The following is a 12,345-nucleotide window of genomic DNA, read 5'->3' as shown; positions in this document are numbered from 1 at the left end:
ATTTTGATAAAAGTTTGAGCTTTGAAAATTTGGTAATCCACTAAATCGAATTTGACGAATTCCATCAACTATATAACTTCAATTCACTAGCTATTAGTACAAGTCAGTTTAGGGACTTGGAACCGTAAATTCTAAAAGCAATTTCAAGCTCGCCTTGGAAAATGGCAACATGAACTAATCATAGCTGAAATATATTAACCAAAACCAAAGAGAGAAGGAACATTTGTAGAACAAAATCGGTCATAATTTCTGAATCACCCTTAACTTCGCACTCCTTGCTCTGCGATTCAATCTCTCTTCTTCCTCGGAAGGAGTTATTGGTCTCTTTGTCAGTATTACTCCTTTCGACCCGATTACAGTCTGTTTGATCCACGCTTCTTTCTCTTTTAGTTCCTTCTCTATACTTTCTCCGATTTGCCTGTCCGGTTTTACACTCATTTCTGTGTTCATTTCTTCCCTTTGAAACCCCAATATGTCGAGGAACGTTTGTTTTACAACACGATCCTCCAGACTGTGAAAGGAGATTACTGCTAGTCTCCCACCCGGAGAGAGAACATCGAAGGATGAGTAGAGAGAGCTTTGTAGTGTCTTGAGTTCGTCGTTCACTGCAATCCTTAGGCCTTGAAACACACGTGTTGCAGTCTTTATCCAACCTTGTCTGCCTCCTGCAACATTTTCAAATGGAAGTCCAAGTAAGATTTTAAAATTTTCATCTTTTGTCTACGGTGAAAACTCTCTCATGTCTTATGTTTTTATGATCTTATTATTTTGGATAACTCATTGATAGTTCCTTACTCTACTGTGTGTTCTGTACCAAATACTTCTATGAACACTACCTGGAACTCGCATTGAGATGCAAATGCAGATCAAGAAAGCTTAATATAAATTACTAGATTACCTCTGCTTGGTGGTGACATGCCCCGAATGAGATCCACCAGTTCACCAGTAGAATGCAACCCACCACTAAGTCGAGCCTTAACAATTCTAGTTTGAAGTGAATGCCAATTGCTTTCTTCGCCATAATCCCGTAGAACTCTCCCCAGTTCAGATTCTGGCCAAGAATTCACTATATCCTCCGCTGTCAGAGTCGCCTGTCACATGTTAGAGGATATGTTAAGAGAGACTTCTGAAGAAATTACAAATGATTCCAAAAGCAGGAAGAGTCAGAGTTTCATTCACATGTCTATAAAACTAACCTGAGGATCCATACGCATATCAAGAGGCCCCTGTTGAAGAACACTAAACCCCCTTTCGGGATTGTTTACCTGTCGGACAAAGATTTTACAAGCGTGGGTGAGAGATGCCAACAATACAAGGGAACGAAAAACAGCTGCTTTGTGAAATCACTATTTACCTGCATAGATGACATTCCCAGGTCCATAAGAATGCCATCAACACCAACATCTAACAATTCCGGATGCGTATCAGAAATCGCAGATTTGATGTATTTGAAGTTCTTCAACACAATAGAAGCTTTCAAAGTTGGATGCATGAGAGAATCAATATGAAAGTGAGCCAGTTTCCGAGCCACAGGATCAACATCCATTCCAACAAAATGCTTCAATTCAGAGTGGTTTTGAATAATCTGAAAGACAATTCACAAATTTACAATCTGCTTTTACATATCTAACAATGGCAAGTATAAGAATTTGCTCATAGTATTTTAAACAGTGATTCAATTTCTCAAGATCATATCAGCAAATATCTTTCGATTAGACTTCCTCCAATATAAGAGCTTGTTCGATTTTACCTAGTTAACCAACAATTTGCTCGAATTCTGGAAACAATTAGAAGAAGAAACTTACTGAAGAAGAATGGCCGGCTGCGCCAAGTGTGCAATCAACAAAACTTCGCAAGCGAACCGAAGAGAAAATGTCGACCACTTCTCCGAGCATCACAGGCACATGCGAGGACGGAGCCTCGTCGCCGTCGGCGAGCTCATACTCTCTGCTCGACCGTGTCCTCCTTTTTTCCTTATTCACCACTGCTTCCGCCGTCGCTCTTGCGACCTCAATCTCTTTCCTCCTCTTCCTCTTCTCTTTCTCCTTCTTCTTCGTCTCGCTCGAACTGAGATTTCCCGCGATTACATTGATACTACGCCGAGGAAAACGTAATAGAACCTTGTTGCTGTTGCTCGCGAGAATCGACGAGCATACAAGTAGCTGCTTCGCCCTAATCGCTCCCGCCATTTCCGTTTCTTCTCATACCTCTTTCGCCATTGATGTGGGATTATCAGAAGAAGAAGTTTTACTGGTTTCGTCTATCAAAAGCTCCGACTCCAGAGAGAAAGACTGTGTTTCTTAGTTTGGGCCTTTAAAATACGGGCCGGCCCATAAGTACCGAAAAACAACATCCTTTTCGGTTTCGAAGCAGCGAAATGCGCGTGGTTTCTTTGCCCTAGAACCGGCAGGAAGTTAACACGAAAACGCTCGTTCCTCGGTGGTGAGCGGCGGTTGTAATCGACATCGACGCCGGGACTTTGCCGACGAACTCTCCGAGCTGTGCTTTTGTTCGTCATCTGACATTCTCGCCGAGCAATTTTCAAATTTTAATCAATATGCCGCCTCCAGGTAATCGTTTCTTCGATAATGTTTTTTTTTTTGGGGTCAATTGATTTGTCCCATCCCCATGAAAATTTCTCTGTTTCCGAGCAAAAACTAGTAATGAATTCGGAACGGTAACATTTGATTGCTTTTAATGTAGAAATCTCGAAAAGGGTTTTGGACGCGAAGCTTGAAGCTTGCAAATTCGCATTCTTGAAGCTAAGTGCGGTTAAAACGACGAGGATGAAGAACTATAATCAATTGCGAACCTTGCTTATGTTGAAAGAAATATCTCGACGTGGTGCTGATCGAGACGTTCTTAAAGTAACGTTGTAACTAGATTCACTCTCCATATTAGTCTGAGCTTGGAATTACATCTCTCTATATATATTCGCTTGTCACCATTGACGCCAGAGTTACGTTCTTTTCTTCAGGATCCGGAAAATAGTGTGACCCGAGTTCTGTGTTCAGTTCTAAAGCAAGTGGTAAGTTCACGTCTTTATGCTCTTGAGTAAATGTAATGCCAAAATTTACTACCTTTTTGAAGTATGTGCAGGTGAGTAACTCAGACCGTTCTCTAAAGTCTCTTCGTGGGTTTCACTATGAGACATTGGATGACCAAGAGAAGCAACAGGTGACGAGGATGATTGCAAGTGTACAAGGAATGGGTAGTAGAAAATACGAACCAGAAACTGTTGATCATTTAGATGCGATGACTGAGCCAATGGAAATGGAGATATATTTGGGAAACGGAGATGATTCTGTTGGCGCCGATTTCAGTGACATTGTTTTGGAGCCAATCTCATGGCCTTTAGAGTCCCAATTAACTCTTGAATGGGTTGAGACTTTGATGGGTTTATTGAACCAGTTCACATGGAAGAACTCCGTTTCCGAGTTCCCTTTGATATTACCACATTCTGTGGCTGTTTCCCTGGTGGATTGTGCTTCCCAGATTCTAGACAAAGAAGCTAATTGCGTTAAAATCAACTGCTGTAGTGAGAATTCTAGAGTGATTGTGGTTGGGGATCTCCACGGTCAACTACACGATCTCCTCAAAATTTTTGATCAATCAGGAAGGCCTTCACAAAACCAATGCTTTGTGTTCAACGGTAATTATATTGGTCGAGGTTCTTGGAGCCTAGAAGTGTTCTTGGTTCTCTTAGCCTGGAAGGTACAGAATATAGCTTAATTACTTATTTCCTTTCTTTTTTATAATTGGAATTTCTGTGATGGAACGTTAACTTGAAGTGTTAGGTCTCTCGCATGTTTTGTCTTTTAAATTCTTTAAATTATAAAGTAACTTTATCGTTGCTGAAGCATTGGCCTTAAGCCTTACTATAGATTGTTAATGTTGAATCACATATAGAAAACTCAATATGTGTGTGCTTAATATTAACATGAAAGCGTTAGATTAAAGGCCTTGGATGTGTGTTTTTTCGTTCTTACTGTTTTAGTTCATGTGTTCCCATCTGATCAATACTTGTTCTAATTCCAGATTCTGATGCCTGAGAGTGTATGTTTACTTCGAGGAAGCTCTGAAACAAGAGTATCCGCAGAAGAGCTTGATTTCTTGAAAGAAACATGTGACAGATACGCTGAGCACGGTCCAGTGCTATACTCCAAATGTATCGATTGTTTCAAACTGTTACCTTTGGCATCGGTGATATCAGATAGCGTCTACACAACTCATGGAGGTCTCTTTCAAAGCTCTCGGGTCCATGAAGATAGCACGAATCCATCTTTGTTGTTGGGTTCTTTAGAGGAACTTGACAAGATTGAGAGGAGACAAGTTGGTGAGAACGATGATGAGAATATCACTCTTAACCATGTTTTATGGTCATGTCCATGGATGGCTGATGGTCTGAGCGAAAGTAATTATAAGGGACTTCTTTGGGGAGCTGATTGCACCGAAACTTTTCTAAAACAGTCAAACTTAAAGGTAAGTGAATTACTTTGGCAAAAACTGATATCCAAAATGAAACTTAATTTGTCTGTTTTGCATCTTAGATGATTATAAGATCACATGAAGGCCCCGATGCAAGAGCAGATCGAGAAGACATGGGAAACATGCTAAGTGGTTACTCAATAGATCATGAAGTAGAATCTGGAAAGCTTTTCACAGTCTTCAGTGCTTCGAATTTCTCACAGGTCATTTTCCATTGCACTTTTACATTAAACGGAATCCAATTGCTACCTGTTCTGTTGGTTTTTCAACTGGTTCTTTTGTTTTCATTTTTGCTTTTAGGGCTCAAGAAACTATGAAAACGAAGGCGCATATGCTGTTCTTGAGCCTCCCAACTTCACAGAGCCTAGATTTGTATCTTACACAGTCGAAAATGTCCCAAGGGTAAGTAGCTACAAACCTGGAGACTTCTCACTTTTTTTGTTAGCATTGTCTTATGCTTATTCTTGCGCTATTTTGTTTTTTATGTAGTTACAAAGTCAGATGACAAGTGATGGAATTTCAACTCAACAACAGCTAATGTGGGAGAATGGAACAGGACAAGGCTTTGCGTCAATGGGGATTACTAACCCGCCTTCTTGGACGGTTCCTTTACCAAGTGACCCAAGTCAGATCCTTCAGCTTCGAGAGCCTCCTCAAGTCTTTGAAGGTCTTCCTCTTCCAGATACCATTGAGGTAACACCAAATCTCTGAGATTATTGATGGTGTAAGATGATGATGATAGGGCTTGGAATCTTGATTATGTATATGATGGTGATGATTGCAGGAGCCGCACAAATCCAACTATGACTACATGTTCAGACTCATAAGCGCTCTTAAACAGGAGATTCAAACTAGGGTAAAAGCACTTTTAAGTTTCTTCGCGATCACATAATCTCTCTCGTAAAAGACTGACACTTAGATTTCTGTTTTTTGATTCGCAGGACACACGCGAGAAAGAATTGGTAAGCCATGGAAACCAGACCTTTTTAAAAAAATTATTACGATATATAAAGAAAGTAATTTAAAAAATCTTGATGAATTAATTTGAGTGTTTTGGAAAAACGTACGTAGATGGATCATTTGACCAAGACGAAAGCTACATTGGAGGTCATAAGCCAAATGTCATCTTCGCTCTGACCATTTAGATCCAAACCCAACGATTTTGTTCTTTGTTTTTCCTTTTCTTTTTCTTTTTTCTTTCTCCAATTTACTTAGTATATTGTAAAAATCAGCTGTAATTTTATTACACTGTAATATCTTGGTTTTAGGCTTTTAGCTTTCGTTATAAATGTCAATTCAAATTGAAAATTCTTATTCAAAAAAAAAAATTAACACCAACATGTCTCGAATTTATTAAGGTCTTTTCCCAACGATATTTGGTAAATTCATAAATGGTCTTCAACACATAATAACAATATTACTGACTGGTGTTACTCCATTACCATTTGTCTTTGGTCAACGTGACTCGATTGCTATTTATGGCTAAATAATTCTCAACTCTACTCATTGACCCTAGTTGTGCTTTTAGCAATTGACTAAAGATTTACGTTTTTTTTTTCTTTTTCTAATTCTTATTTAGTTACAAAGAGTGAAATGAATTTCTCTACCTACCGATGATGAATGATTTTTTTTTTTTTTTGTTTTCATGCCAATAATTGTAGATTTTAATCATTAATTGGAGAAAATGAGAGGTGATTGCATTAAAAGAGTTTCCAAAACATTCAAAAGTTTCCCTCCAAAGTCCAAGCGCATTTGTAGATCGAAGTCGAAACAACACTCTGCTTCTCGTGATTCTCATTAATACATCTCTCTCTCTCTCTCTCTCTCTCTCTCTCTCTCTTCAATCCCGATTCTGAGTTTTCTCTTTTAAATCTCTCTCTCTCTCTCTCAATTCAAATCTCTCACTCCTTTTATTCAATTCTCTTCTCCTTTTAGCGAACCATTTGAAATCCGCCGGGAAATTAATTTGGTCGGGGTCTTTGGAGTGTCCGATGGATGAGTGTAGAGGAGTGAGAGGAGGATGCATTCGGATCAGGTGTCCGTCGCCACGGAGAGTCATGAATCGGTGGTTTTCCTCGCCGCGTAAGGTCAAAAGAAATAAGAAGTCTATGGCGGAAGGACGGGTTAGAGACTGTGACTCTGTGAGGATCAGAAATTTCTCCAAGGATGTTCATGGAATTGGCGACTTTTCAGATTCTCCACCACGGACAATCGGTTCCGGTAACAATCTTTTGTTTTACCCAAACAAATCGATTTTGTTTGGATAGTGTCCGGCGAATTATTGATCGGATAGGCTTAGTGGGTATGATTGTAAATTCTTCATCCCTTTGAATGGTTAGTCATATGTGTTATTGAGAATTGAAATATCTGAATTTAAACGATCTCTTATCCAATCAATCAGCAAAACTAAGAGATTAGAACCAATCAGAGAACTCCAATTGATTGAAGAGCTACTAAATTGTTTATGTGTGAGTTGAATTCAGTTTCATAGATGATATAGATCAGTACATCGATTAATTCTCTCTCTCAATTGTAACTTTTTGGTGTGTAGAATTGCAAAAAAGGGAATTCTTGTTCAGCATTGGGGTGAGTTGTTATCTCCTACATCTGATTGTTACTGGTAAAGAAGAGATTCACAAGATAGTCGAGCTACGAAACGATTTGGAGAAGTTTCTTGAACGTAAGAACGATGAACTGAGGCAAAAACAGCAAGAGTTGATCGAGCTACGTAGCGATATAGAGAGGTTCTTAGAATCACACAACTACGAATTGAGGCAAAAACAGCAAGTGTCACTCTTTAGGCAGCAAGAGCAGAGTGAAACCTCTGCGTATTCCACCACAAGTGATGTTGTAGATGGCCCTGAATCTTCTACTGATCACTATTACTCTCCACAGTTCCTGGAGACTTCTTTTTCTGTTGGACGTGAAGGGTCTCTGAAACATTACGTACTCAAGGGAGGGAAAGAAGATTTTGGGGGAGAAATGGATCAGCTTGAAGCTGAACTTGAAGCTGAGTTTGAGCTTCTTCAGATTGGTCAAGACCAGGAAAGTCAATGTTGTAAGCTCAAGGTAAGTTAAAGTTGTTGAATTTCAATTTCTTATACATTTAGGGATTAGAGATCATAATTCTCTTCTCTAATGGAACTATCATGTTTTGTAAAACGGTCACAGGGTATTTCAGAGAAGAGTGAAGATTCACAAGGATTAAGGTTCGGACAGATGTGTCCAGGACCAATGGAGAAACAGCAAGGTGTGTGTCCGTATGAGCTGGAGAGAAGGCTACACGAGCTCATGGAGACGAGACAAGAAGAGGAGATAAAGGAGCTAGAGACTGCATTGGAAGATGCTAAACAAAGGCTTCATGTGAAGGAGGCTGAAGCTTCTTGGTGGAAAGACACTGCTTATATAGTCTCTGAACATATTCCAGAACCTTCTAGAATCACATCCAACTCTCAAACTCATCGGTACCCTCTCTCTAGGTGAGAATTTGGTAATTTCAAGTTTCAGTATTGAGAAATTACAAAGAGTTGTATTTTTGTGTAAGAAGTTACATGTTAAGAGTAATCAATTCGTTCCAATTTGCATTTTACATTTGTATTTCTTTTAATGGAAATGTTTCAGCAATGAAATTTCTTCCTGAGATGAAAGTTTGTAAATAACTTACATTTTACATTTGTACTTCTTCTATAAATCATGTTTCAATGAAAGAAAATAAAAATAATTATTTTGAGTTTCTTGGCTAGATTTATGGATGATTGTCAAGTAGATAGTACCACAGATTCAGAGTTTAAGTACATATCTATGACACTGTTATATAATCTCAATCTGGTTTTGTTTTCTACGCCTCACGTTTATTTTTTCGTAATTATATAAAAAAAAAAGAAATTGCATTTCTCCGAGGCCAAAAGGTCCAAACTCCAAAGAATCAAGCACGTTGACTCAAAAAGCCAGAAAATAAGGGAGCGAGAGGAAGAAGAAGAAGAAGAAGCCTAATAATTTGCTAGGTAAGCCTTTTTGAAATTCTCCATTTCACAGATTGTTCGTCTCTATCTTCCGGCGATGATTGATCTCGTCGGCAATTTTATAGATGGAAAGAGTCGTCGAGTCAGACTCTGGTTCTGGAGAATCCGATGTAGTACTGAGTCTTGACTCCATCAGGGAATCGTTGATTAGGCAAGAAGACACCATCGTCTTCAGCTTCATCGAGAGAGCTAAGTTTCCGCTCAATTCCCCTGCTTTTGAGGATTCTCGTTGTCTACATTCTGGAAATTCCTCTTCTCTCACCGAGTTCTTCGTCAGAGAGATTGAAATCATCCAAGCCAAGGTTCACATACCATTTAAACTGATCCTTTTTCTAGGATAAACATAGAAACAGAGATTAAACGCATTAATATGTTTGATTATCCCGTCTGCTACAGCATTTTCATAGTTTGTGTCCACATTTTCGTCGTTGTGTGATAACTTCTTGTATGATTTTGGAACCAGCATGCCTCATTACTTGTAGAGATTGGCAATAAAGGTTTGGTTTTTGTCTGAATGTCTTGTTGCATTATAAATTACATCTCGTTTGTTTATACTGTTTATGGATTGATTGGTTCACTTGAAGCTCTCATGTATGCGTATAGGTAGGACGATACGAAAATCCAGAAGAGAATCCTTTCTTCCTTGACAACATTCCTCCGTCGGTTTTTCCTACCCGCAAATATCCACCGGTACGTAGTAAAGTCCTTAAGCATTTTGCTTACAACTCTTTAATGCTTGAATCTAACACTACTTTTTCTTTTCTCTTGATTAGGCTCTGCACCCTAAGGCTTTATCTGTTAACATAAACCAGCGTATTTGGGATATTTACTTTAAAGAACTGCTTCCTTTGTTTGTCAAACCTGGTGATGATGGCAACTATGTGTCAACTGCTGCTAGTGATCTAGCGTGTTTACAAGTAAGCAGATCATCTCTGGACTAACAAAATTCTGATTTCTACATGTGGTGTATGTCTAATTTGATGTGTGATCTTGTGTAAGGCTCTTTCGAGAAGGATTCACTACGGTAAATTTGTTGCTGAGGTCAAGTTCAGAGACGCTCCACAAGATTACGAGCCTGCGATCCGCGCTAAGGTAATACTAGTGTCTCAGTCTCACAATGTGGATTTGGTTAGTGTGGTTTTGTAGGAATTGATACGACCAGATGTGTTGGGTTTCTTGAAACCTTGTGTAGGATACAGAGGCTTTGATGAAGCTTTTGACGTTTGAGAAAGTAGAAGAAATGGTTAAGAAGAGAGTCCAGAAGAAAGCAGAAACGTTTGGACAAGATGTAAAGTGCATCTCTGGTGATGATAAGAGTTACAAAGTGGATCCGTTGATCGTCTCTCGCATCTATGGAGAATGGCTTATCCCTCTCACTAAGCTCGTCGAGGTTGAGTATCTTCTACGTCGTCTCGATTGACCTCAAACAAGATTGTCTTGTCCACAAACTTCTTTGGACAATTGATTTTACATTGACTATCCACATTATCGTGTTATATAGATGATATTTACCAAAAGAAATAAAATTATTCTTATGTACACAAATCTGGCCTTATTATCAAAGTGGGCCTTTGTTTAAAGTTTAGTGAGTGGCCCTCTAGAAATTGTCAGGATATGACAGAATAATTGAATGAACAGTCATCACTGTTTTAATGTTATCTAAATATATTTTTAAGGAAATAAAAAAAAAGTCGTCAGAGTTTCGCTATCCAAAAATAGTTATTTATATTTGATGATTATCCATTACAGCCCTTCAAACTCTCCACTCGACTCTGGTCAGCTGTCTCTTGCTTCTACTCTAGGGTTCTCTCAAGCTTCCACTCTGTTCTGTTCGTCTTCTTCTCTAAGCTCAGGTCTGAATCTCTCCTTCTTCGCTACTATTTCTGGTGTCTTCCTGTATATATGTATCAGTCAGATTGAAGAAGTTTCCAGTTTTAGGGTTCTTCAAAAACACGCAGCTTTAGTTTTTTTTTTTATGTATAGCTTTTGATGCAGATCATTCTCTTTTCCGATCTACTTAGATAAGATTCGTTTGATATCCGATGATTGTTTGGCGTATTGTTTCCTATTCTAGATCTCGTTTTGAGTAGTGATTCGCTTCTGCTTCTTCTTCTGATGATGATCTGTTCCTGAAACTGATTGATCTGATTACGATAGGGAAAGATGCAAGCTGCGATTCGTTCGTTTGTCTCCGGTGGAAATGTTGTCAAGGCCTCTCTGCTGCAACATCTCCGTGTGATGAACCCGGCGATTCAGCCTTCCGTGTTTTGTACACGCTCCGAATCCACTCAGTCTGCTCGTATGGAGGAACATGGATTCGAGAGCACAACCATTTCTGACATTATGAACGCCAAAGGCAAAAGTGCTGATGGATCTTGGCTTTGGTGTACTACTGATGACACTGTTTACGATGCTGTTAAATCCGTATGTACTCTTTGCCTTTTGGATATACTTATCTCTCCGTGTGGAAGTGTTCTTTTGTTGTGATTGATGTGTTTTGTTTCGGTTAGATGACACAACACAATGTTGGTGCCTTGGTGGTTGTGAAACCTGGTGAGCAACAATCTCTTGCTGGAATCATTACAGAGAGAGGTAAGTCAAATTTTGACTGTCACAAGAAGTTCTTGGTTTGTGTGTCTTCCGATATGCGTGACTAATTTCCTTCTATTTTGACAACATTTGCGGTTTCTTTAGATTATCTGCGGAAGATCATAGTGCAAGGGAGATCATCCAAATCAACAAAAGTAGGGGATATTATGACTGAAGAGGTATGGAATTAGCGATGAAGAATGCACTATTACATATATGTTTCCTTGCTTTTGGGGATTAAACAGATTGGATCTGTGAATTGGCAATTGCAGAATAAGCTCATCACTGTGACACCGGAGACCAAGGTCTTGCGGGCTATGCAACTGATGACAGGTAAGCAGAGAAACCTTATACTTTCTCCATGAAAGATCCTTATCTTTTGGGATTGAAACTTACGGAGGCAAGTAAAATAAATTGGTTTGTGTCATTGTACAGATAACAGGATCAGGCACATTCCAGTAATCAAAGACACGGGTATGGTGGGAATGGTGTCCATAGGAGACGTGGTCCGTGCAGTTGTCAGTGAACATCGAGAGGAGCTTGACCGCCTGAATGCTTTTATTCAGGGAGGTTACTAAAAAGTTGAAGGTTGGTAATAAAAGAGTTCCTTCTCGTGTCTGGTCCAGTGCTTGATGATGTCGAAAGCTTTTAGATCAATGTATATATATGGAGTCTTCGTTGTTGTTTTTATTGTCTGATGTTTGTTGTTGTTGTGTTTTGTTTCATTCGTTAACTTGCCAAGACTGAGTTCTTGTGCTTCTCTTATTGTGCTACTCTTCAAGATAATAAAACCAAAGACTCCATCCCTTTATTGCGTCAAGTTTCATATCTTGTACCAAATGATAAAGTATTACTTGAAAATTCGATTTTGGTTCAAGATTTCTGTGTTTGTTCAACTGTTAAGAACTAGTCCAATAAATCAATTGAGGTTCTCAAAATTTAAGAATGCAAATATTGTAGACAGAACAGAGGATTGAAATTGCGAAATTGAATTTAGTTTGATTCGAATCATCAATGACGATGTGCTTACAAGAACTTAGTCTAGGCAAAATCGAACAGAGGATTCCCCGATTGCTCCTTAGGACATGTAAACCTTGAAATACTTATGATTATACTCTGTTTATAAGTTTCCACCTACTGTACTTGTTACTTCGCAATGCTTTTGATAAATGGTTTATGATATAGTGGGCTTCATCGATTTAGGCCCATTAGTTATAGCTAGTGGAAAGACTTCGTGAGTAACTAC

At 39.0% G+C, this 12,345-nt stretch overlaps 5 protein-coding genes across 6 annotated transcripts; 4 read left to right on the top strand and 1 right to left on the bottom strand.

The window, feature by feature from the left end:
* Positions 1-67: 67 nt before the first annotated feature.
* On the bottom strand, positions 68-2,236 carry LOC18017798 (ribosomal RNA small subunit methyltransferase H). Its single transcript, XM_006399523.2, has 5 exons — positions 1,806-2,236; positions 1,355-1,585; positions 1,197-1,265; positions 899-1,091; positions 68-665 (listed from the first exon to the last, which is right to left on the bottom strand). Exons 1-5 carry the CDS (start codon positions 2,187-2,189, stop codon positions 241-243), a joined length of 1,302 nt encoding a protein of 433 aa, XP_006399586.1. The 5' UTR covers positions 2,190-2,236; the 3' UTR covers positions 68-240.
* A 149-nt stretch (positions 2,237-2,385) lies between these two features.
* On the top strand, positions 2,386-5,772 carry LOC18017797 (serine/threonine-protein phosphatase 7 inactive homolog). Of its 2 annotated transcripts, none has more exons than XM_006399522.2 (11): positions 2,386-2,570; positions 2,704-2,867; positions 2,978-3,028; positions 3,100-3,714; positions 4,039-4,482; positions 4,551-4,691; positions 4,789-4,890; positions 4,978-5,181; positions 5,273-5,344; positions 5,430-5,450; positions 5,560-5,772. In XM_006399522.2, exons 1-11 carry the CDS (start codon positions 2,558-2,560, stop codon positions 5,623-5,625), a joined length of 1,893 nt encoding a protein of 630 aa, XP_006399585.2. In that variant the 5' UTR covers positions 2,386-2,557; the 3' UTR covers positions 5,626-5,772. The 2 variants fall into 2 exon arrangements, with proteins under 2 accessions (XP_006399585.2, XP_024011287.1); XM_024155519.1 differs by having other exon boundaries at positions 2,411-2,570; positions 3,091-3,714.
* A 707-nt stretch (positions 5,773-6,479) lies between these two features.
* Positions 6,480-8,054, top strand: LOC18017796 (protein POLAR LOCALIZATION DURING ASYMMETRIC DIVISION AND REDISTRIBUTION). Its single transcript, XM_024156729.1, has 3 exons — positions 6,480-6,708; positions 7,040-7,557; positions 7,660-8,054. The coding sequence occupies exons 1-3, from the start codon at positions 6,480-6,482 to the stop codon at positions 7,969-7,971; spliced, it is 1,059 nt and encodes a 352-aa protein (XP_024012497.1). The 3' UTR covers positions 7,972-8,054.
* Positions 8,055-8,368: 314 nt separating this feature from the next.
* Positions 8,369-10,055, top strand: LOC18017795 (chorismate mutase 2). The gene is made up of 6 exons (XM_006399520.2): positions 8,369-8,492; positions 8,576-8,812; positions 9,114-9,200; positions 9,284-9,427; positions 9,510-9,602; positions 9,703-10,055. Exons 2-6 carry the CDS (start codon positions 8,576-8,578, stop codon positions 9,928-9,930), a joined length of 789 nt encoding a protein of 262 aa, XP_006399583.1. The 5' UTR covers positions 8,369-8,492; the 3' UTR covers positions 9,931-10,055.
* A 23-nt stretch (positions 10,056-10,078) lies between these two features.
* LOC18017794 (CBS domain-containing protein CBSX3, mitochondrial) lies at positions 10,079-11,908 on the top strand. The gene is made up of 6 exons (XM_006399519.2): positions 10,079-10,363; positions 10,668-10,934; positions 11,021-11,102; positions 11,205-11,278; positions 11,372-11,432; positions 11,535-11,908. The coding sequence occupies exons 2-6, from the start codon at positions 10,674-10,676 to the stop codon at positions 11,675-11,677; spliced, it is 621 nt and encodes a 206-aa protein (XP_006399582.1). The 5' UTR covers positions 10,079-10,363; positions 10,668-10,673; the 3' UTR covers positions 11,678-11,908.
* Positions 11,909-12,345: the final 437 nt, after the last annotated feature.

Source organism: Eutrema salsugineum, unplaced genomic scaffold, assembly GCF_000478725.1.
Source record: "Eutrema salsugineum unplaced genomic scaffold, Eutsalg1_0 scaffold_2, whole genome shotgun sequence".
NCBI lineage: Eukaryota > Viridiplantae > Streptophyta > Magnoliopsida > Brassicales > Brassicaceae > Eutrema > Eutrema salsugineum.
Note: the sequence above shows the minus strand (reverse complement) of the source record. Positions and strands in the feature narration are given on the sequence as shown.

Coding starts and splice junctions, on each gene's coding strand:
- LOC18017798 (XM_006399523.2), bottom strand. CDS start 2,189: ATGGCGGGAGCGATTAGGGCGAAGCAGCTACTTGTATGCTCGTCGATT. Junction 1,586..1,805: donor CAGCCGGCCATTCTTCTTCA/GTAAGTTTCTTC, acceptor ATTGTCTTTCAG/ATTATTCAAAACCACTCTGA. Junction 666..898: donor CATGTCACCACCAAGCAGAG/GTAATCTAGTAA, acceptor AAAATGTTGCAG/GAGGCAGACAAGGTTGGATA.
- LOC18017797 (XM_024155519.1), top strand. Junction 3,715..4,038: donor TGGTTCTCTTAGCCTGGAAG/GTACAGAATATA, acceptor TTCTAATTCCAG/ATTCTGATGCCTGAGAGTGT. Junction 5,345..5,429: donor AACAGGAGATTCAAACTAGG/GTAAAAGCACTT, acceptor TTTGATTCGCAG/GACACACGCGAGAAAGAATT.
- LOC18017796 (XM_024156729.1), top strand. CDS start 6,480: ATGGATGAGTGTAGAGGAGTGAGAGGAGGATGCATTCGGATCAGGTGT. Junction 6,709..7,039: donor ACCACGGACAATCGGTTCCG/GTAACAATCTTT, acceptor TTTGGTGTGTAG/AATTGCAAAAAAGGGAATTC. Junction 7,558..7,659: donor GTCAATGTTGTAAGCTCAAG/GTAAGTTAAAGT, acceptor AAACGGTCACAG/GGTATTTCAGAGAAGAGTGA.
- LOC18017795 (XM_006399520.2), top strand. CDS start 8,576: ATGGAAAGAGTCGTCGAGTCAGACTCTGGTTCTGGAGAATCCGATGTA. Junction 8,813..9,113: donor TTGAAATCATCCAAGCCAAG/GTTCACATACCA, acceptor GTATGCGTATAG/GTAGGACGATACGAAAATCC. Junction 9,428..9,509: donor GTGATCTAGCGTGTTTACAA/GTAAGCAGATCA, acceptor ATCTTGTGTAAG/GCTCTTTCGAGAAGGATTCA.
- LOC18017794 (XM_006399519.2), top strand. CDS start 10,674: ATGCAAGCTGCGATTCGTTCGTTTGTCTCCGGTGGAAATGTTGTCAAG. Junction 11,279..11,371: donor GGGATATTATGACTGAAGAG/GTATGGAATTAG, acceptor TGGCAATTGCAG/AATAAGCTCATCACTGTGAC. Junction 11,433..11,534: donor GGCTATGCAACTGATGACAG/GTAAGCAGAGAA, acceptor GTCATTGTACAG/ATAACAGGATCAGGCACATT.